Here is a 24,256-nt window from a genome sequence, read left to right as displayed (position 1 = left end):
CGACCATATACCTATTAAGCATCCTGGTCATAGGAAACAGTATCGATGGAACATCACTGGGAATGTGTTCAAAGTCGCCTATGTATCAGCCCATGGTGGTATCGCAACAAGATCGGCTCAGTCGCGCCGCCATCGCGCTGAATTCCTCTGTGAGTAATAAACAATATTCTGAAATATAAGTACTACAAATATTTAAATGGTATATATGAACACAAAAGATGTGATCGTGCCATAAAATAAAACACTCTTTCCCGCAATTCACCAGTATATTTTCTGCGTAATCTATACAAACCTTCTATGTTATACAACGTTCAAAAATACAGAATTGAAACATATCGTCCATAGTCGAAAAGCACACTCCGGCATTACAATGACTTAACATAACATCACTGCCACAGGCTAATCGGCTATCATGTGACTGGACTTTTCTCTTCTTTATTATCAATCTGTTCTATGATTCTGCAATGCTGTTAATTCAACGCTTGGCAAAGCTTTCTGCGCTCTTCTATGTAAGGTTTTATGAGCTTGTTATACAAGCAGAGATTCTTCCATTAAATCCGCGAGCAGTTAGGTCTTATGGATATGTACAGCATTTAGATAACGTTCCAAAATGCAGCGAAGTTCTCCGCTCTGACCGAGATCGATTAAAGTACGGGAAAGTCGCGCCGGTAAACTCTGGCGGCAAAACGTTATCGCTACGCAAAATCGAAACAGTGTCGCAATGCCTTTCGGGATATTTTCTGAAGTGAAACCAGTAATTCCATTCTGGGATGAAAGATGCTTTAGCGCGATGTGTAGACTCGCCGCGAATAAAAGAGTAAAGAAGCAGGTTAATATATTGAAATGGATTTTGTTAAGCTTTGACTCAAACGCCCGCTACTTTCAAATGCGCGGCAGAGGTACTGCCGGGCCTCGGCTTCGGCGAACTCTGTGTAGAGGAGTGAGTCGGTAGTGTAGGCCAAGTTATAAAACAACACACAATAACCTGGAACCTCTGCGCCAGGGACCGCAATCTGGCGTACACATCCATAAAGTAAAGCGTTAGCCATATGTCGTTGACATTATATTTGTCTCTGAATTCCCTAAATTGGTGAGCAAAATCCGTTTTCGGGTGCGTGGCGACTTAAACTGGCTATGTTGCATTTACTACTACGATATGTCGAAAAAACAAAACACAGTGCCGGCCGGTAATTATCTATAAGATTATATCAAATCCAGGTCACTCTTTATACATTTACAATTTTCCCTCTACAAGGGTGCCGTTCGCAGCTTCCTACTTCTGGTGCGTTCCATTACGCGGTCAATACAAAGTGGTAAACCCAACTCTGCCTTATCGGTCATGTATAAGGTCACTTCAGGCAACGAAGCAACCTTAGATAAGTGTTCTCATCATCGCGTATTATCATTGCGTCAAAGTCTTTTGATACATTACGCCAATACACCTTTTTGGAACACCTGCGAAGCTATGGATGTTTGCGAATGCCAGTTTACCTACCGGTATGCTCGTGAAGGGCGCATCAGCCAGCTGATCGGCGTTTAAGCAGTAATGTTCCATTTCTTCGTCCCTAAATAATTCAGGCGTGCAAGGGACCAGTTAAATCATCACCGAAGCGCACTTTTCGAGCCGGACGCCATATTCCAGAGCATCTTTGCGTTAACTGCAAACCATTTCTTTGCAAAAGTGGGATATATTTTAAAGGACTTCGACAGGCGTTTTGAATTTTATCTTGATTGAAATATGTCCGTGAATGAATCTTCTAAAGCCTTCAAAGCTGAAACCGCAGTGGTGAACGCCCTACCAAGCGGTAAGAAGTTCCATCGATGTGTGGAACCCATTTCGCTGGCTACACCAGATGTCGTGTATAATTCGCAGGAGTGAGCATATTAACTAGCCATACAAAGCATAATTCAACACCGCAGCAGTTTTACGTGTCTCTAAACATGTAGATGTACCCGTCTATAAAATGGCAGCTTCATGCCCATGCCAGGTTCTGCGTGGCTTCGGTGGAAAGGGGTCGAGCGTGGCAGTGTGCCGAAACGGTTAACGAGTCCAACGGATTTGTATGTAGGTATGGTAGAGCAGAGTATGTGATTTTAAAACTAGTATTAGCTATATATATCCCCGCCAGCCCGCAATATTGAAGTAATGCACAAAAAAGAAAGAAGAAACACAGGCACCGTGCCCACACGATTGTAATCATCGGCTGAATAATTTCTTGGAAGCATCCAGTGTAATATCTGAAGTTTTCTTCGCTTCTGGGCATTACTAACTCGAACACCGACAGTAACCAGGTATTACAAAAAGTTAACCCCCATCCTTGAATCAAACACACGTCATTGGCGGAAAATTACAACCTTTCAAATCAAACCTTGTTCCGAATCGACATCCGGGGTACATCCAACAATAGGAGGAAAATCCCTACAGGATGGAATGAATTTGGTTCAGGTGAACTTTACTCATTACGCAGATCGCAGAAAATAATATACGCTCATACACAGATATTACACAGTAAGGAAAAACTACAATATTAGTAGTAAAGTGAGTGTGGCGGTTAATCAGTTATCAAATGAGACTTCTATTGAAAAGCAATTACTAAAAAGTTTTGAAAATGAATAGGTAGCAATCATGATCCACGTGGTGAAATAATAGAAGTTCCTGTCATACCTTCCAGCTTACTTATTTCCAGCACCGGATGGCATGGCATACCAACAGAAATGCTGAAACACTATTCACCGTCTTCATAATTTTTCTATAAAGTGAAGTTAGTGACTTTAAAACTAATGAAAATTTCGTTTCACCCTAGCAGAGGCACCATCCCTAATGGCAAGGATCAGTGGCTCCGTGGATTAAGTTTCATCAAAACACCGCCAGAGGAGAGGCACTGCAGCACAGATCTGACAAAGAAAGTGTCGTTTCTACAACGATGAAGGAAGGCGTGCTCTCACTTGTAAAGATGTACACATCCTTCCGCACTGGGGAATTTTGCCGCAGAATTTCTATTAAAAGCGTCGGGCTTAAAAATGGTGAGATGTGGTCTGTAATACACCTCACCCTCCAACTCTCTGAACGGCCCGGAATGTACTGATTTTGGCATCTTCATGACGGTTGGTTGTATAAGGTTGCCACCGCCCAGGCACTGTTGGCAGATGGTACGGGATCTGCTGCATGATGATCAACCTATTCCTGTGTCGTCCGTTGATTGGGACAAATATTATCGTACCCAAAGTGCCGGATCTCTCTGCAAACCATCTTTGAGTGTTCTGGACTCCAAAAATAAAATCGAAGCAAATGCTCCTAACCTATAGAAATGGTGGAGCTCTGTTGGTGTGAAGGGAGGAAGTAATTCACCTGGAGATGTTTTTCTGCCGGAAGGTGAGATCAAGTCCAAGCAGCAGGTACTACCATAACAGACACTAGCTTGTCGCGTGGGCAAATCCTGCAAAATTGGCTTTTTCAAACTGCAGAAAATTCAAAAAGACGCAGCGAGGGTTGCGATCCTGTGCATTCCCTAGCAGTTTTACGTGATAGCATGCGTCAGAAGCGGTCGGTTCTGAATAGAGTAAAGTGATCGAACCTTTAGCCTGGATATGTGGGATGGACCTTATGTATTCATGGAACCCATGGCCATCCTGGGTGGTGATGTCCGACACAAGAGGTTCGTATTTGAGATCAGTGTCAGCTGTCTTGGGAAGCAGTAAGAAAGGAAAAGGTGTACAACTCCACTAGCTTACAGTGCCTTCATGAAAAGAAACTTGCAGAAAGAACAAATATTCAACACTCTCAGATGATGTGATTCAAAGATTAATGTGTATTTGTACAGGGCAACCTTTTAAGCCAAACATTGCTCTGAGTTTGTTGGTAAGATCTGCAACCTGGTTTCATCTGCATACGGACTCACAGAAGTTGGGTATGTATCAAGCTATATTTGTGTGAGAAGGAGGAAGACTTCGGGAAGACAATCTGGTTGGAATTAGCTGTCACATGGAGGTGAAAGTGGTAGATGAACAGTTTGAAGAGCTTGGACCAGACAAGGACGGACAAGTTTTTGCTTAGTGGAGATTACTGTATGTTCATGGATATATCAACAATCCTGAAGCTTCAAAAGCAGCCTTTACAGATGACGGATGGTTGAAAACAAATGATGGACATTTTCTGATGAGCAAGGGCGTCTCTTTGTCGAGGGAAGACAATCAGATGCCATTATGCATGGAGAGTACATCATATACCCATCCCTGGGTTGAAGAAGTTGAGAACATGTCCATTATGTTTCTGAAGTCTTGGTGGTCCCGTTCTTCAAAGGGACTTGTATCATGAGAGTCTGTGCCTGTATCATTCCCAAACCAAACATGGATGTCACCACCAAGATGATCAAAGATTACTGCGATCCAATGTTTATTTCTGATTCTCTTACATGAAATGTCTGCCAAAACCAGCCTACTATGTTCTGGTGGAGAATTTCCCTCTTAGACCAACAGGGAAACCAGACAGGCGGGCATTATCAGAAATAGCTGCAAAATGACAACAAGAAGCTAACATTTCTGTCATCGAATTCGCACCGAGTGACCTCAAGGGCATTTGAATCTCTACATGTGACACTTCACAAAAAAGAATGGCGTTTGGATTCAATATGTTCTGGTGGATATTTCCTGAAAAGCAAAACCCTAATTCCTGACCAACTGGCACCATTGGGCTGAAAAGGCAGAGACTACCGTGCAGCAAGGGTATAACATTAACACTTTTCGAAAGAGTACATTAATTAGGCTAGTAAATTATTCTCCATATATACAGTCAAAAACGAAAAATATATTTGGGAATACACCTACGCGGATTTGCTACAATAAAATGATATATTATCACGCAGTAGTACCAGAAGTATATATTGCTGTTGGATAGCCAAATCCCTTACATGAAATATGAATCTACAAAAACCTACCCTACATAAGTGTATCATGTTTATTTCATCTACGATTCATGGTGAAACGGGGTATTTAAGTAGACGTTTATATTGATGTCAAAAAGAGAAATGTACAGAATTTTGTTGCTAATTAAAATAGTCAGGATAGTCTTCTATACAACGGTTTTGTCTTATATCCCTCTTAGATTTTGCCATATTTTACATTTTGTTAACATTGACTGTATCGCCGCAGATGTTTGTTCTGCTGGTATTTTATTAACAGATAATCATTGTTCAAATTCATTATTATTGTTTGTTACTTTAATTACTTATCATCAGCACGATAGTAGTATATACAATGGGGCTCCTGGATCACTTTCAACCAAAGCCTCTGCAAAGCCTTATTTGGTAAATAAGGCTTTTGTCGGCCCTTAGCCTTGCTACCATTTCCCTACTATGAAAAAGTTTGGGCCAGATAGCGGTTCTGGATCACTTTCAACCAAAGCCTCTGCAAAGCCTTATTTCTTACAAGTAAGGCTTTGGTCGGACCTTTAGCTCTTGGCTGCCATTACCCTACTACAAAAGTTGGGGGACCTCCTAGCCGCGCTACCGGGGGTATGGCTGAGTAATGGGACACCGCTTTATGCTGGAGGTAACACTGTACCCGTGCGGTACGATCCAATAATTCTTCTCTCAAACCCCTACCTGGCCCATCCTCAAGTAGTACAAGTTTGGCTCGTCTGCTTTGATGTCCACTTTATCTATGTTGTAGTTTTGACTGACCATATAGGATCGGTGGCTCGCTTACGGCTATCACCCTCGTGTTCCCCGGCTGGTATAGATACCTCACTAGGGCCCTATCTGAGTATCTGTTTCTCCTTCCCCACGCAATGGAGCAGCCGACTCTGCACACCTATTGATTTTAGTTTTGATAGCGTCTGCCGGTTTCTTATCAGTGAGCCGGGTTTGACTTCATGGTTGATTGCCGACACCACCTTGGGTAACCTCGCTGACCCATTCAGTCGATGCGTTTTCCGGGTTACCATCTCCCTCGCGCATACTGATGGCGAATAATGCGGCTCAGCCAAAGGTCCTATTAAATCTCTCAACTATGGCTTGGCTGCGATGGGCCCGACCGTGCCACGCCTGACCTTTGTATCGTGTTTGGCTAGCAGTTGTGACACGGCACCCATGAACTCCCGTCCGGGTCAACTTGCAGCTCTGTTGGCCACGTCAGCGGACTGCGTTTGTATATGCGTTCGAATCCTCTGGCTACCTGGGCGAATCTTTCAAGCGGTCAAGGGTTCCCGGCTTCCTTTAGTAGCGACTGGCTACGTCCACTCTGGTTAAGGCATACCTGTACCTCTTGTCGTGGGGTAGGAACAGTAGGTCTGCCTGGTGAGGCGCTATTAGGTAATGTTAATACCGAACCCTCCTTCTAGGCACGTAGCGTGGTGCCGGTAAATAGATCTGCCACAGGGCTTGTTTTCAAGCCACGCTTTGGCCTCCTCGGGGGTACTTCCGCGCCATTTTAGCTAAGCTTATCTACAGCACTAGCTCCTTTCCAGTACCCACGCGGGCTGTAGTAAATAGCCTCAAACTTTCTCTGGTTTCGTGACATGTCTTGGTTCGAATTTTCTCATGCCCATACGCGTGCGTGTTTTATCCCATCAATAGCTATCAACGTTTAGTGTCCATAGGTGACAGGGACGTCTTGTTTATAGTCAGTCCGTATCTTATGCCCATCACTTCTAAGCGTGTTCATTTTTTATGCCTAAAGGTACGGGTCTTGAACAGGGCTTCCTTGAATCTGGCGTGTTTGATGTGTTGTTTCACCACATACTTCTTAACACCCTTAGCCTTCGGATTTCACCATTGTCGGCCTTTCAGTATGGAGTACATCTTAGGCCTCAACCCTATGTACTCGGCTGTGGGCGTGCCAGCACACTCGTCCTTCATCTTACCTAGGACCTTTTTATTTACCGTACTGTGTATGGCATGGCCCTTAGGGTAGTCGCTGGTGTCATACAAATCGAGTGGTTTTTTCTATGTCCTTGTACACGTCCTCGGTTCGAATCTCCATCAGCAGGAATCCCGTGCCAGTGTACAGAACTTCACACCTGTCGTCGTACTGTTTCTTGAGCTCGTTGTAGTAAAAGTCGTACATCAGGTGTTTGGATAAATCGAGGATGCTCATCCCAATAAACAGGCCGGTTGAATTTTATGCGGCTTTTCTTCATGTGTAGGGCAACTAGGTCATCGGTGAATATTTTGCTACGGTTGAATGCAGGACTGGCTATCAGTCTCCTGAGCTTGTCTTCCTCATTCGACGAACCAGCTTCCGCGGTCACGGCGTTTCCTCAGGATAGGTTCTCCATAGTCTTACCAAACACCGAGTTGTTCATGAGCTTATAGAGATTTTTCCTCAAAGTCACTGGTGGCAAGCTTTCGGAGGTCTGTGTTCATTCTGATGTAAAGGCTCCATCCAGGGGCTCTGGGTGAACACGAGCACCCTGTGTATTTTGGTCAGCCTCATACCCAACGACAGGTACAGCTGTAGGTTCTGATAGTGAACGATGTACTTGGTCTTATTCATTAAGTTGGGCACGAGTTTTTCAACGTCTGTCCACCGCCCACCTAACAAGTTATGTTGGTATTCCAGACATCCAGTCTGGGTTAACCCTCATACGTTCGGGGGCCAGGGGTAGCTGTTGTGTGATGTGTGTAATGCCTTGGGGTATTCCAAGTCAACCTCGAGGATATAACCTTTATTCGAATCTGGTGCGATGCTCATAACATCGACCTCCTGTGACGCCCATTTCAGGAACCCCCTGTGGGTAGATACTGGCTCATGGCCCAGCCATACAGGTTGTTGGCGTCGAGGTAGAGAATGTGATTGGTTGGCTTGCTAGGGTCGGTAGCCCTTAGCGTATTGATTATTTGCTTCGGCGTGCTCGGCTTGGTTGCCATGGAGATCCCCACCTCGCAAAGCCTTTCTCAATGAATAGGTGCATGTCGCAATCTGTAAGCAATTCCAACTTAACTCCGGTCTTTTTTTAAGCAAGGCATCCCGACAGACCTGGGCTGGTGTAATACCAGCGCAGGGTCGAGTTTATGCTGCAGCGAAACATGTCTAGCCTAAACGTCTCAAATCTCAAACACGTCGGCTAACAACAGTACATCTGTCCTCAAGTACAGGTCATGATAATCCCCAGGTTCTTACAACCCAGGTTTATTCCATACATTAATAGCATGTGAGTAATCATCTTGGGATATTTCCGAGTCTGTCAGATTGCTGTAAAATTCTCTGATGGGGGTAGTCTGGTCTCGGTGAACTTGACCCAACTATCCATGTACTCATTAGAGGTACACCCTTCCTCATAAAGCAGGGGTCTAGTCTCCGGTGTCTGTGTATCGGTCGGGTGATGGGAAGGTATCGTTGGCCTTGACCAGACTGTCTAATGAAGACAATAGAAATTGTACTGAATCTATGAACCTAAGGCCGTTTTAAGCTGAAGGAGATGTATCTCTCTCCATGTTGTTGGGGATGCACGTTATATTACCATCGATTTTCGCGATGGCCTGCATGATTAAGTGAAGTCGTACCCTCTCAAGTTGTGAAAGACAACAGGGATGTTTATTGTCTTAGGGTTGATTCTAAGCTTGAGGTTACACGTGCTGTGAGCCGCGCCTCTATACTTACCGGTTACGTGGCAGTGATCTCTCACCGAATCACCATTCGAGTGGTGAGTCACACACGTGACAGTTAGTGCTACAGGCGTGAGCTAGCCTGTCGGCTCGGGTCATACGCATTGGAGCGACTCTATACAGTGCATTCCTAATAATTTTTTCTTCCTCCTGCAAACACTTTAGAAACCTTTCAGCCCAGCGTCAGGGCCCCTATACACTACGGGAGCTTTCGTTTCCCCATCACAACGGACGACAATGTATCAAAACCACAGGCTTCATGCTCTTATCATGTTTTGTGGGTGAAGCTCTCACCTGTGGGGAGCCCGCCGCAATGGGGTATCCCAACAACTTTTAACCAAGGCTTCAAAGTCGGCGTATATGATATAAGGCACGAACATTTTGGTTCTTGTGGTTACCGAATTTTAGGATATTGTCACCTTCTTTAGGCATGTCAGCTTCGTATAGCCGTCTGCCCTACACCTTGGCAATCCTCCCGGTGGGATTCTAATAAAATCAGCTCGTTATTGTGAAGCCATGTAGGCACCGTTCGCAGAAGTGGGTCTTTTCTCTGTGTGCCGATTGGTCATACAACAGCCTGCTAAAGTGTTTTATCCAAAGCGTAGTGGTACTTGTCACCTCGCTGGATCATGAATATATATTGATAAGGGGGTTTCCCCAACACTTGGGGTCCCCCAACACTGAGGCTGACCCTGTGCACTATTGTTGTGTTACCTTCGTGCCCAAAGACATTTATAGCTAGATTATTCTGTTTTCTATTTTAGTTATCTGGGATATGGGGGTGGGTTCATCTATACCATCCCAGTTGAGGCCATCGTCTTGGGGATAACTAGAAGGCCTGTTCGAATTAGTGTCAGCTGGAAACAAGGCTGACCTGATAGCTAACCTCAAACAATCGTCTCCTCTATTCCTGACGTTGACTATGGCATGTTTTTCCTATAGTAGGGAGGCAAGTCTAGGTATGACCCGCCTCTGAACGGCACGTAGTTAGCTATGTCTAGATAGACATTATCGATTTTATCTACAGTCCACCCGGACCCCAAGTGTGTGTAGCGTTCTAGGTATTCTCTTATCTGCTGAAAACTAGTATCGATTGATGCGTCAATGGTCTCTATATGGGTCACGACCTCTTGTTTACCCCGGAAGTAAGGCTGAACGTACTCAGTGACACCTCCCCCCACGTTCTTATCGAGCGACATTTTACACTGTGATTTGGAATTTGATACTTCCTAGACTGGCTAGTTCCTGGTTGACCTTATCAGCTATCAGAGGCTTGAGGTCTGTAATGTCAATGTTCCTATCAACATGCATACGCCAGCCTCTCAAATAGTTGCCTACAGCGCGCTCAGTGGGTACGAACTGTAGGTCGACAGCTCTATTCTGTCGTAATAGTTCTACAAGCTGTGGTTTCCTCATTCCGGAATATCCCCCTAACCCCAAATCACGTGCCTCGGTTTTCAATTGTTTTACAGTGGGAGGTTTTGCTACGGGGGCATGTGATAACAATGCGATTAACCCGGCTCTCCCCAGGTTTGAATAACCCGTGAATCCAAGCTGTTTTGCTTGAGCTTTTAATTCTTTTACCGTAGGAGGGGCTTCTAAACCTAGTAATCTCAACAATGCTGGTTTTCGCATGCGAGAATACCCGATCACGCCTCTCTGTCTTGCGATTTGTTTGAGCTCGCGTATAGTCGTCATAGTTGCGTACACACCTAAGAGAACCAATGTCTAATTGGGTCACAGTAAAGGTAAAAAATCAAGATACACCTTATCGATTATTCCCTCAACCCACCCGGAATATGCGCAGCATAGTAGGGTGTTTTGTATTACTTGCAACGAGTCCCCAACATATATCTATATCCCCATGCACATCTACTCGCCCACCATCAAAGTAATTCCAAGTGTGCCCAGCCCATGGCACATCAAACCCTACTTTTACCATGATTGTAAACGAGCACCCCTTATATACTTCACTAATAATCATGGGTTTGAGGACACTGATATCTATACTTTTCCCCACATCCATCTGCCAGCTTCTCAGGCAACCTTCCCTGGGCTCAATTTCCACAAACATAGCTATACGTATGTGTGTATAATCTCTAATTGGGATCTATCTTGAGAAGTCGCCTACGTTCTTTTATGTAGGGCTTTTTATTCTCGTAGATGAGGTGATGTCTGACTACGTTCGCCCCGTGAGCTTTACATAGACAGTAGTGCCCTTTAACCCCTATACCGCACACAGAACACACGTAGTTAGGGCTTCCCATGTGGAAACAACAGTACCCCTGAGTCCTGCATTTCCTACCACAGGCCTCGGTCTTCCCCATAAGTATGTATTCGCATCGGTATGGAGCAGGTCTCATGTTTAGCATACTTATATGGGTATTTAGTCTAATTGTTTCGCAACCAATGCAGTCGCTGCTATACCCAGCGCTATGAAGCCCAGTTCACGGTCCATTTGCCTTTGATGGTGTGTGGTACTGAGCGAGTGTGGGTTTTATTGAGTGGTTTGCAACCGTTTACCAGTTAGTAAGTAGTATTCTTTAAGCTGCGTCGTCAACATCGTGGAATGTTTGAACGGCATGGTTTTCACGCCTGAGTTGTTCGTTAATGTAATCGATCCTCTGGAGGCGTTTTTTAGCGTACTCGGATTGGGCAGCCTGTAATTTCTCAATAGCGAGATTATGCCGCTTTCTTTCTTCCTGTATTTCAGCCGCGTGTGACTCTCGTAGTTTCGAGAAGAGGAAATTACTCCCGGAAAATGCCAGGGCATTCACTAACGCCCCACCGACCATCATAGCTATCGTGGCCATCCTATATTTACTTCATAATATTTTCAGGTAGTATCCCTTGTTTTACTAGGATGTCTTTTGTAGCCATTGCCATACCAAGGTTCATTATGAGCATACCCATATCCTGCAGGTTGAAATCTAGCTTGATAGTCGGTTGTTTAAGCACCATTTTGGTCAACCGAGCGTATCCTACGGCTAGACTGGCGACCACTGTGGCGTGGTATGCGTCGTTGACGAACGTTTTCCCCTCAGACATTATGTATATGATATAAAATATTAAATTATAACATGATATGCGGGTCGACCTCTAATTGGGGGAGAGGGTCTCCCTCCCCGGAATCCTTAGGATTCCTGTGTGGGTTTCCCTTCCTGTGTCGTGTATATAACCACGAGATAGCCACGGCAGCAGTTGCGCATACAACTAACAAGAGACGCTCCGGGTGAGTCACCCTGATAATTTTATGTTGGTTACACCACCGTTTTTTACCAGCAGCTACTCTCTTAGGATTCTTCTGCCTGGTTACTGTTTCCCCCAACTTTGGGGTTTCCGCCAGTTGTGGGGTCTCCTCCAGTTGTTGGGGTTTCCCCAACGTGGGGGGTTTCCTCCAGGTGTGGTGTCTCCTGTGCATCCATCTATACTATTATTATTATTTTTCCTCTCAAATTGACAATGCTTTGCCGTGATAATTGCCGCCGTCACCGGGGCTAACAACATACCATATTTGTGGTACAGCTCGCAGCTAATAGAGCTCAAGGCGTGTTCGATAAAAGGGTCTTTCTCAAGGTCTTCCCACAGGTAAAGCCGGCGCTCCGGGGGGATGGGAAGAAAGTATGCCGCAATACCAGTGTATATCTGGGTCATAGCCGATCCTATTGTCTTTGTCATCTCTGCTCCGAGCCGGGACTCGTATCTAGCGTACAGCTTATCGATTTCTTCGGCTGTCATTTTGTGAATTTTATCCGGAGTGTACTCCCCAAAGTAATGTTTGGCTTTGCCACCAACAGCCAACGCCACCAGTTTCTCTCGCTTGTCATCATCCACCTGTGGTGATTGGGGTACCAACAATTGTTCGAGCAATTCCTCACACTCCATCTTATAATGTAACAAGTAAGTTTTAGTTTTAACTATATAATACCCGATGCAGGCAAAACACAGGGAAATGAAGGTTAAGTTGCACACGACGAACACTTCAAATACCATAGCTATAACTAAATGCTAAGCTTTTGCTAAGCTTTGCTAAGCATTGCTAAGCATTGCTAAGCTAAAACACCCTATATGCTACTGGTTGGTCGGTCTTGAGCACGAGCTTAGCATGTTTAGTTTCAGCGAGCTGTTTCTTCACCCGTTCCCGTTCTAATTTGCTCATCACATCGTTCTCTCTCAAACACTCCTCGAACGAATCCCTGTCCTTGCAGTGAAATAAGGCCACCCATCGCGTCTGCTCCCTGAGGTCTTTCAACACCGAGTTGAACTTCTGCGTTAGTACCCATACGCTGTGATTTGCGTGTCGGCCGGAGAAGGCCAGGTACGATAGCATGTCTCTCTTTTTTTGTTATCTCACGATTAGCGCTGCAGTCGTCCAGTATGAACAGTGTAGACTCCCCTTTAAATTTCTCGTGAAGAGCTTTCAAACAGTCCTGTAGGCGTGTTCCCGGGTCGACTTTGTGTACGTCCGGGTCCGTCATCACCCAAGGTCTTTCCGTGTACGTTTTATTCATGCTCAGAGTAGGGCACATGATAACGATGTTATCAAACACATCCCTGTAGTACCCCTCCAACATATCCAACACGAAAACGGTCTTCCCACAGCCCGTCTGCCCGCACACTATGGCGCAGTGTGGGTCGCGGGGTAGCAATAGCTTGCTGGCAGGCAGTGGCTTGCCGCCAGGCAAATCAGTAGATGGCTTACCGCCATCAGTAGATGGCTTGCACGAATCTCCCATTGTCTATATTAAGTTGCGCGTCCATAATAACGTACAGATATAATTTCAACTTACCAGCGGGTTGAGCCTTCTTGGTAATCTGGATTGTTATCCCCTCGCTGCCATTGTCTATGCGACGGCCGCTACCGTGCAGTTTATCGTCATCTGTGGATCGCATGTCCAACCATAGGGCATACTTGGTGGTCAGGTATTCACCGATCTTCACGGAGGATAGGTCCAGGTCCTTGGTTATGTAATGTTGTTTGCTCGGTAGCTTTTTTATCTCATCCCACTGCTGGTATGGCCTCATACCATGACTGAACAGCTGGTTGGGCACGCCCTCGATGGTCACTTCCACCTTTTCAATCTCGGGGTTGAAAAACTTCTCGCTGTCCCTCCGGAACGGGTAATCCTCCACGGGGACGACCAGGATGCCTTTCATCGATCGCGCCGGCACGTTCAGGTTGATATTCCACACAGTGTCGCTCTTATCTCGCACGACTGATCTATGCCTCAGCACGCGATCGTACAGGATGGCCATCTTCCCAGAGTACTGGCTTCGAACCTGCCTGGCCAGCTCCGGGCTAGTGACCATGTCGAACTCCAGAGAGATGTTGTCTATAGCGTAACTGGCCTCATCACCGTTCGGCGTACGCACTACTTTGCTGTAGTCGTTAAACGTTAGCTCGTATTCAAGCCTATCACCCAGCGGCCTGGTAAAACGGCGCGCGTGCCCGTGGCTTAACAACTTCGAAGTCGGCGGCGCGCAGAACCGGTTCCCGCGACGCAGCAGGCGATGGCCTTTTCACCGTCCGTGATCTTGTCTAGCTGGTCTTGCGTGAAGGCATACCCTATGCGCGACCTAGTCGATTTGCTGATACCCTGGTACACGTCATTGACACGTTCTCCCTCGCTTTTCCAGAGATCCCCGTAGCAGTGAAACACGTCGCTGTCGTCGATGCTCAGCACCTCGTTACCGCTGATCTTGATGGTGGTTTTCTTGATGATGGCTCGACCTACGTTCCGCACTAGCTCACGTTTGTCGTTGGTGGAGGTCAGCGTGAGGTTGAACGCCAGTCGAACCGTGCCTGGTACAATGAGGTCATTCTCGCCAAGGTTTGGGAATCTAACCAGCAGCGTTTGGTTCTGGTCTATCTTGCTGGGATTGTTGGTGATGGTCACCGACTGGCGCACGGCTCTGGCACCTAGTGGCTCTCTTGATCTTCGAAAAGGATCTAGTTTTCTACCGTACATTGTTATATAAATGAAATATATTTTAATACTAAATAATGGCCGAGGACATACCTATGGATGATATGTGGGATGATAGTGCCCAGGCATTCGACGAGCAGGAGACTTCATTCACTACCTTTAAGTACTGAACTTATACAGCCAGCTGTCAACGATTATTACAAGCGCCAGTTGAAAATAGAGACAACATCAAGCCGTTGGGAAGGGACTATTCCAAGTTTACAGTCGATAATAAGGGCACGCTGCGATTGAAGGCTTACCGGAGATCGATCTCATGAATAAGCGCCGAGAGAGGCCAGCTTGCTTTGTCAACACTCACCAGTCGCCATGGGGTCAGCTGATCCGTGATGAACTAGGCTTCATAGATTCACGGTAGCTGCGGTCAAAGCTTCCCCGAAGGCCGTCAAGATCTGCAAGCAGCCAGGGCCAATACTGGGGGATGCTAAAGAAACGTCGGACAGTATCGAAAAACTATTGACCACGTACCATGACAAACCCTTGCCGGTCTCGAATTTCCCCTGAGGGAACTGCGCGAGGCCTAGAACGAAGCCTGAAACATGTACGCGGAGAACTCGTGAACAACATGGGGAAACTTAATGAAATCGATGAGCACATCGCTCGCGAGAAAATAAAACTCACCGAAGCGGATGGTGATATGAAACGTCGTATCGAGGAGAGAATAAAAAACTTGGAAGACGAGAGACGGACTCGGTTGGAATCCGCTTCCTCTAACCGGGAAGCGCTCCGATCACAGATCAGTAGAGTACGGGAAACCATCGATCGAGTCCTAAATGAAGACACCACGCTAGCTGACAGGATTCGGATCCTGTTCCGAGAGCAAGGCATCACCATCGCCAGCATTCTGACTGCATTGGGCTTCATCATATCAACCCTGGTGGTGTCATTGACGCCTGCCGGCGGCGGTGGGGGTACACCCACGCCTGCACCAAGTGGTGGGGGTGTCAAAGAGTGGATAAAAAAACTCGGGGAGGCCCTGGCTAAACTGGCTGGTAAGGCTGCCGAAGCCCTACCCGGCATCCTGGGTAGCATCGTCTCGTGGCTGCTGGGTGCTCTGGCTAAAACTGCCACGTGGCTTAGTCAAAACCTGTGGGCAGCCATTGTCGCCATGGTGGGTTTGGTGTACGTAGCGGCTAAGAAATTTTTAACCAAATAAGCCCCAAAGCTACCCCACCAACCACCAGGGCTGTTTTACGATCGATGTGCTGCTGATTGGATTGTGGGGCCACCCCCACAGGGGGCGTTGGTTGAACCCTAGGCTCCGGGGGTGGCGCTACTATACCCGTTTCACCGGTTGTGGGTGGTGGGACGTGGGGGACGTTGACATCGAGGTTGATGCCCAACTTTTGGTCCGCTGTGGCTACAACTATTTCGTTGTTGTAGCCCACTACTTTTTTTACCCTCAGTTGCATATCACTCGGAGCCATGTACAGCCCCACATCGAAGACGTAGTCGACTTTCGACCTGGCATATTCCAACACGTCTTGGTAGCGTTTGATGGCACTCGGGAGATCAACTGGAGCATTGATAGCATCCTCTACGTTGACAACGAACTGTTTCTGAGCGTCGTAAGCAGTCCCCTTACCGATAATACTGGAACGCGTTTGCGTCTGCGCACCCAACACCGCCCACACGTACGTTCGAATCGAGTCGTTTAAGCGTTCAGTGCCGGCACGAGTAAACCCTTTCGACGTGTCCAACATAAACTTTTCCCAGTCATCCGCTGCCCCTCCCTGATCAAACCTCCAGACTCTGTACTCCTTGTTGGCATTGAAAGCCATGTAACGGTCATCCCACTCGTTGGTTGTGAAGAGATGATACGACTTGTATCCCCAATCTTTCACCAGCAGTTTGCTGGCTTCCACAAAGGGGCATTTGGTGAACGATGGGGATACCCAACCCGTGGTTCGGCCCCGGCAAACGCCAATCCGTCTTCGGGTTTAGTTCGAATTCGTTGCAAATACGTTCGTAGGCCCGCCTATCGTACTTGTTGTTTAATGGGTTCCATGCATTGTCCTGTGGGAGCGGGACGCTGATTTCTTTAAGGATACGCCTGACCTGGTAGTACACGTGGAACTTGAACACAGACTGACTCAGCGGTCCCCGCCGAGTGTCGGTCAATGTCACACCACACCCGTTGTAAGCGCCACCACGGCGAAGTTGACTTGATTCTGCCAGAACTGCATCGGGTTGTTGAACCAAGCATGAACTACCTTAGCGTTAGTCACCGAAAATTTATACAGGCTGAACACATCTAAAAGCTGGGCGTTGAAATACATCCCATCAGCAACCGCGATCTTCATGGGTGAGAAATCTATGCCCAGTTTAGGGTAAAACACTCCAGGGGAGTACGAGGATGCTCCTCCTTGGGAATACATTTTAAAACTATTATATAATGAGCATATATACTCTAACATGTACATAACACTTCCAGGAATAACGAACGGTGAGGCCATTCAGCTGGCCTTAGCGATCGATAATACGTCCTGTCAACTCGAAGTCGCTCTCTGCGATATCACCTACCTACCGCAATGGACTAACATCAACGCCAGCAACAATAAGCTGTTCGTTAGTGGAACTTCGCAGCCAGATAACTGGCGGCTACTACGGCGTGTGCTCGCTAAGCGATGAGGTCTTCAAACCCCTGGGAGCCGAACTCAAGATGAGCGACTCAAAGCGGCACAGTGGTGTTAATCAACAACGGAAGAAACTCCTTGAGGCTCGGCCGGCCATTGGCGAAGACACTCGGTATGTCACCTGACGAGATAAAACCAACAACAACCGTCACAGGCACGAAGTTACCCGACCTAGTACCGTACCGAGAGCTGTACATTCATCTAGGTCAGGTGAGCACAACGTACAACATTCAAGGGGTCACCCTTCCACTATACTGAGAGCCGCGGTGCGGTGAAAGCGGAGAAATACAGCGACGGTAGAACCGAGTCGTTTTCACCGCGGCAGTATAAAGAGGTTGACTCAGGGCAACATACCTGAGCTGATAATATCGGTGTTAGATATAAATCATTAATCCCGTGAATATAGGATACCTCAACAGCGCTTCACATAAAATGACCAGCGCACAAGGGCCGGGGTGAAAAAATGCGTCAATGTGGGGATCTCCGACCTCGGGGACACCACCAGCGGTTTGGCGCTCGGAGTAGATGGTAAATTATGCGCCTTGCAACTGAAAAACAACATTTACAAACGCGTTGAAGTCCCCTCCGGTGGAGCCCTAGGTGATATAGTAGATACCTCAAGAGCGGTAGTCAACACTAAGTACACCCTAGTCACCACCGGTGATGATAAATGGGTAATATACCCATCGTTCGGTAAACTGTTCGACTTAGGCGATGTTGAGAGCACTACCGTCGCCCCGAAACAAACCATATACACTGCGTCTTCACCGATGAAGACAAGTGGGTGTTGTTACCCGATAAAGACGACTGGTTTCTCAATATTAGGCTCGGCTCCCCCTACGTGTTCACGGATAACAAAGACAACCACCTAAACAAAGTCGTGAACAACGGAACCCTGCTCGTGGCTTACGTCCGGCTCAGAGACGTGGCGTAATCATCAACCCAGTCGCAAATATGGCGGCCCATATGCTATCGAGTAAACCGGGAGAGCAAGGCGTGACATTGCGGTTGGTGTCTGAATTCGAAGGCGTGGCCAGGATACTGGAGAGTCTACCGGCGAACTCAACACTGATCATCAAAGTCTACCTAGGGGAACCATCGGGGAATAATGTCGAGATCGTGGGGGGGATCAAACTCGGGTGGGTGAAACGACACCAGTATCACGTTTGCACAGTTTACGTGCGGGTGGGTGCCGACTCAAAACCAGTCTGCAGGGGAGTCACAGTGGTTGTGGAAAACAGGATATCACTAGCCAATATATTCCTACCCGACAACATACACTTTATGGGGATGAAGTGCACCCCTGAACTATTATCAGAAAACCAGTTGGAAATTATCTCGTAATAGTATTATAGCAATGACCAGTCATCGCCCCAACACCACGCTTAACGACCTAGGGGACACGGAGGGGTTTGATCAGCTTGGTGAGCAAGACACCTTATACATCCTGCACTTCAAAGACAACGTGTACAGGCGGGTGTCGTTATCAGATTTTAAAGAGCCTGAATGGTTACTCAACTTAACCATCACTGCACCTTATATCACCTTGAGACAAGATGGTACTGTCTCCGAGCTTAAGAACAATGGCATAATTATAGGATCGTTCGTTCCGGAACCCCCAGACCCAGAGTTCGAGGGATTTGTATTTCCAACACCTAATATATATATCACACCAATACCAGACCACTCGGGTAACATGTTAACTTCCAGGGAGAAGGCGAAGATAGGGCTCAAATTACTTGATCACCAAGAGGTCTTTAGAAATATCTCGGGAAACTACACATTCATTCTAGACGTCTATCTCGGAGATGCCTCGTATCCTGAGCATCTTAACATTATAGATGATATAACGATACGGTGGAACGATAGGGCTAGTAACCAACGTTGTCGTATTGTTAAGGTATCGGGAAAATACCCTATACCAAGTATTGAGGGTTTTATCTCTTTGAAGAACGTAGAGATAAGACCCGCTTTTTACGTACGTACGCTAATCTAAGTATTATCGGCTTTAAATACATTAATCAAAGGTTAAATAAACCCCAATTAAAATACATCACGGGATTGAAATATATCCCTGAACTAGTTGGAAAATAGATACCCAATTAAAAATATTTTCCCAGATATATTATAGGCACACAGGATGGGTCTGTACCCAGTCGTAGAGGACGTAGCGAAAACCCTGGAAACCGTGGCGGGTTCCGCTTGAGGCACAGTTATGTGATGTGAAAGCGCCAACTAGAACAAGACCGCTGACACACGTAAAGCACTATGTAAAAGTACCATAGAGCTTGCAATATCGTGGACGGGGCTGACACTGCCCTTATGACAACCAGCATGGGACTAGGTGCGGCAGGTGTTGGGTTGTTAGCTACCATCGTGGCTGCACCTATAGTGCTAGGCATTGAAATAACAGCTGGGGTGGCAGGGGTGTTAGGGTTGGTGCTTAAGTTTGCATCCCGCAGACTGCATCGTAAGGCATTGAAACACGATGAGATCAGGGTTCTGGCTGAAGCAAAGCTTAACACAGTAAGTGAGCGTATTTCCACGGCACTTACTGACAGTAAGATCTCAGAGGAGGAGTTTAGTTCAATCCTCTCTGAACTCACAAAATATAACAAAATGAAACAAGATATTCGGTCCAAGTCTCGTAAGTCTACTATCAGCGAGGACGAGAAAAAAAAGTACATAGAACAAGGGGTGAAAAAAGCCCGGCAAGCCTTTATTACAAACACCAAAGAGATCATAGGCGATTCACATTAAACTGTTTCATCGAGGTAAACATGGCATAGTGCCATAGCGGCACGTTAGACGCAGCCCAGTATTGGATGGGGCAATACCCGTTACTCCAGCCATGCCCCCGGTAGCGCGGCTAGGAGGTCCCCCAACTTTTGTAGTAGGGGTAATGGTAGCAAGAGCTAAGGGTCCGACCAAAGCCTTACTTGTGAAATAAGGCTTTGCAGAGGCTTTGGTTGAAAGTGATCCAGAACCGCTATCGGCCCAAACTTTTTCATAGTAGGGGAAATGGTAGCAAGAGCTAAGGGCCCGACAAAGCCTTATTTACCAAATAAGGCTTTGCAGAGGCTTTGGTTGAAAGTGATCCAGAACCCCATTGTATATACTACTATGATGATGATACCATTTATCTGACGTGTCTTGACGGATTCCTAACATATCATAAGCCTGTGCTTAATAATGTCTATCAAATCGTGCTGATACCACGAACCAATGTTGGATTCTCTGCTATCAAGGCATGGGAATGTTTTTAACCTGAACAAATTGAACTTTTGACAAAGGTCAACCTCGGGAGTAGCATCAGACATATCTTTGTAATAACTAACCAGAACATTATTATCTAATTATCTTATAATCTAAAATCTAGTAAATTACCTAGGATACATCTGCTTCTATACTTCAACACATCTGTTTGTGATTCAAGATTTATCTGTTTGATTGTCATGGTAAGTAGTCTGTGGCCATGATGAGATCTCGTGAAATTGTTTAGAACAACACATAGGCGCCTATTCTTTATTGAGGTAACTTTTACCCAATCCGAAATTATCGACAAACAATCAACCAGGACTACAGAAAACTTCTTCCCTGTGATTGAGGCTACTTCTCGGTAAATTTCTCTTCAGACACATGGATTGGTAAAAACATCTGACAGGAGTATAAACATTTGACTTAATGATGCAGTCTGTTGGGCGTCTGGGTAGAATGTGTCAGCAGAGCATCATTGCTGATCCTAAGAGGCGAACGAATTGGGCAACCAGGGCCCCTTTGACGATGGAAAACCTCATCAGGTTACTGTTGTTCAAAACAACCTTAACGCTAAGACTATTTAAGTCTATGTTAAGGTATGGGAGTTACAGTCACCTTTAGCGCCAAGATCGCTTTGTACAACGGCACCTTGGTGGTTGGGCGCACTGGTTCAGCAATAGAATTCCTTTGTACCACCACTTCAGCCCTTACTTCACCTTGTCTTTTGGAAGAATTGGACTGGTTCTTTTCAACCGTCCGGTCACGCCACTGTTTTCGTCCCTTTATGGCTGAGATATGTGACGTAACGTTTCAACCAACTCACGCGGGGATGCTTAAAATGGCAGATAAATACAAAATGGACATCGTCCTCAGTAATACCACTAAATAGAAGAGACACGTAATGTGAATGAACGATGTCCTCATCTGCCCAGATGACATGTATGGTTAATTCACTTACTGAAACCTGTAACGTATTCCCTATGCCATATCCTGCAATAGTATCTTAACATGTGTATAGTACCTTACGTCTGAAGGCTCATGCATGATCATCAGGATACTTTGTTACAACTGAACAAATGCTGTCCATATACCTGAAGGAAACAAGTGACATAACTATATACTGCAAGGAGAAACAAATGAAGGATCACAGGAAAAATGCAAGCGTTCCTTTATTTTAAAAGTTTTCATCACCACAGCGCTATTCAAAGCTGCTGATGAAAAGTGGAAAATATTAAAGGAACGCTAGAATGTTCGTGTGATCCTTAATTTATTTCTCTCAGTATATATGAGTCATACATGATAAGTGATTACACAATGCTAGATAAAATCATTTTTTATTTAAATTGTGCAAAACATCGCCAAATCCATAAAGGAACTATCCAAGTATGAATTCTATCACATTCAACCAGCTTCTTTTCAAGAATAACAATGTCGGCGACAGCTGTCATCATTTGATACGTTTACACCAATATTTGATAAAGCAACAACAAACTCGTTTCGACATCAGTGAGAAATCTTGTAGAATTATGAACATGTGTATGATTGATTGGCACCCGTCATAAACATATGCAAAGGCGTGTCACCTGTTCATCTGAGAAAAATAGGAAATTGCATTTGACATCATATTGGTCACTGACGCATCAAATTTCTAATGTGTACCAGAAAACCTTTTGAAAACTAACATGGCAATCCACATGAAACACCCAGATTTAACCGTTATTGCTGCACCAGATACATGTTCACTAACTTAACGTTAAACAAATTATAACCGCCATGTAGCTGGAATATTGCTGAGAGTGCGGCGTAAAAGGCTAACTCTCACTCATTAAAACAAATTATCAAAACATAACATTACGTGTGTCGCCTGTTTAATGTGCTCTGCAACCCTTAACTTCAGCAATACAAATGAGCTTTATCCTAATATCGGTTTATGTTTTAGAAATGTTGGTATATTTACCAACGTGAAATTGAAGCTTTCTTTCGTGATGACAAACAAAGCCTTATTGACAACCATCTTGAGGGCTTACAATGCATTAAGACAAAGACTATCTGTTTGAAAACGGAACACCAATATATCTATAATAAGTACTAATATTAAATTAACACTTTGTGTATTAAGACGTAAAGAGTCCCATCTTTTCAGTGAGTGAGTGAGTGAGTGAGTTTAGTTTTACTCCGCTTTCAGCAATGTTCCAGTAATATCAATATCAGAAATGGGCTTCACACTGTACCCATGTCGGCGCTTCTTTTGAGTACCATTATGTATACATGATGATTTCAGGTCCACGTATTATACAAACATTAGTCAAAATAGTAAATGTATATGGATGTGAATTTCAATATTATGAATGTAATACAATATTCCTCGTGTAGATTGGCATAAACACATGCTGAAAATGTTCTGTCTACTTCATTACCTGGGCTGCTGTCAAAGGTGCAGAAATAATATTATTGACACGTCTCCAAAAGGATATATAAAAGTCACATATATACTCTTTAATCTTTATCATGTTCCAATTCCCTTTTCACATGATTCTCTGTAGTTATAGAACTGATCTTCAGCAACCCATGCTTGTCGTAAGAGGCGACTAACGGGATCGGGTGGTCAAAAGGCGCACTGACTTGGTTGACACAGTCATCGAATCTCAATTGCGCAGATTGATGCTCATGTTGTTGATCACTGGATTGTATTGTCTAGACTCAATTATTTTCAGACTGCAGCCATATAGCTGGAATACTGCTGAGTGCGGCGTTAAACAACAAAGATACAGACAAAACAATCGAACAAATAAACTTGAATTACACTTAATCGTAAATATTTATATAAGTAAAAATTGGAATATCTTCAATATAGTCCTTCCAAATATGTCTGGGTATACCAGGGGATTATTGTCCTCGTCTCCCGCCCGCTTATCAGTTGTACTGTGGTATGGATTACATGCAGGCTTTACATGCGTTGACATAACAGTGAAGCGACATGGATCGTAATCAGACTTGCACCGTGTGTGTACATATTAACTCACCTAAAATGTCACCTGAGCATAAACAGTAACCGACCAAGGCAAATTGTAGCGCAAATAGGGTTGCGCAAGAAAGAGAAAATGACCAGTCTTCCCATATGCGAGCGAAGCGAGCAAAGTTTGGCAACGTGCTTCCCTCGCTTCATTCGGTTCGAAAAATATTGTTAATATCAAAATAAAATATCGCCATCATCAAAGGTAGACACTCATTTCCTCATAGAGTTGTGCTCTCAGATTTCCAACCTCATATTTAATAATTACTCAAGTACAATATATTTATTCAACATATTAAGCACAAATTGTGGCATGTCAAATCGTTCTTCGCCTTCATTACCCCTGCCAGCCTCAGGTTCAACGGAAGTGAAAGAACAAGAATAAGCAGAAATTAAACACAAATATCATATTGCATAATTTTACCGTTAATCTGTTGGGGATTATTTTTCTTATCTGCCGTCGTTATTGTTAGAATTTTTTCGTAACATTTATTCTACAAAAAACATTTCTGGCGTAACGGGTAAATGAAAGCATATTTAAATGTAACTCCCCTGTTCCTTCACTCCGTTGAACCGGAAGCTGGCAGGGGTAATGGAGGCGAAGAACGATTTGACATGCCACGAGTGGCGCTTAAAATGTTGAATTAAATATATTGTACGTGAGTAATTATTAAATATGAGGTTGGAAATCTGAGAGCACAACTATGTGAGGAAATGGGTGTCTACCTTTGATGATGGGGATATTTTATTTTGATATTAAAA

The 24,256-nt window shown here is 45.1% G+C and overlaps 1 protein-coding gene across 1 annotated transcript; it reads left to right on the top strand.

Moving 5' to 3' along the window:
- Positions 1–1,738: 1,738 nt before the first annotated feature.
- LOC124278247 (2-succinylbenzoate--CoA ligase-like) lies at positions 1,739–4,520 on the top strand. Its single transcript, XM_046713966.1, is given in 4 exon segments — positions 1,739–1,805; positions 4,098–4,145; positions 4,148–4,237; positions 4,435–4,520. Coding segments are annotated over 4 exon segments (291 nt in total).
- The last annotated feature ends 19,736 nt before the right edge of the window (positions 4,521–24,256 follow it).

Source organism: Haliotis rubra, unplaced genomic scaffold, assembly GCF_003918875.1.
Source record: "Haliotis rubra isolate DU_JTF1 unplaced genomic scaffold, ASM391887v1 Scf2334, whole genome shotgun sequence".
Taxonomy (NCBI): domain Eukaryota; kingdom Metazoa; phylum Mollusca; class Gastropoda; order Lepetellida; family Haliotidae; genus Haliotis; species Haliotis rubra.
This window is presented reverse-complemented; position numbering and strand designations above follow the sequence as displayed.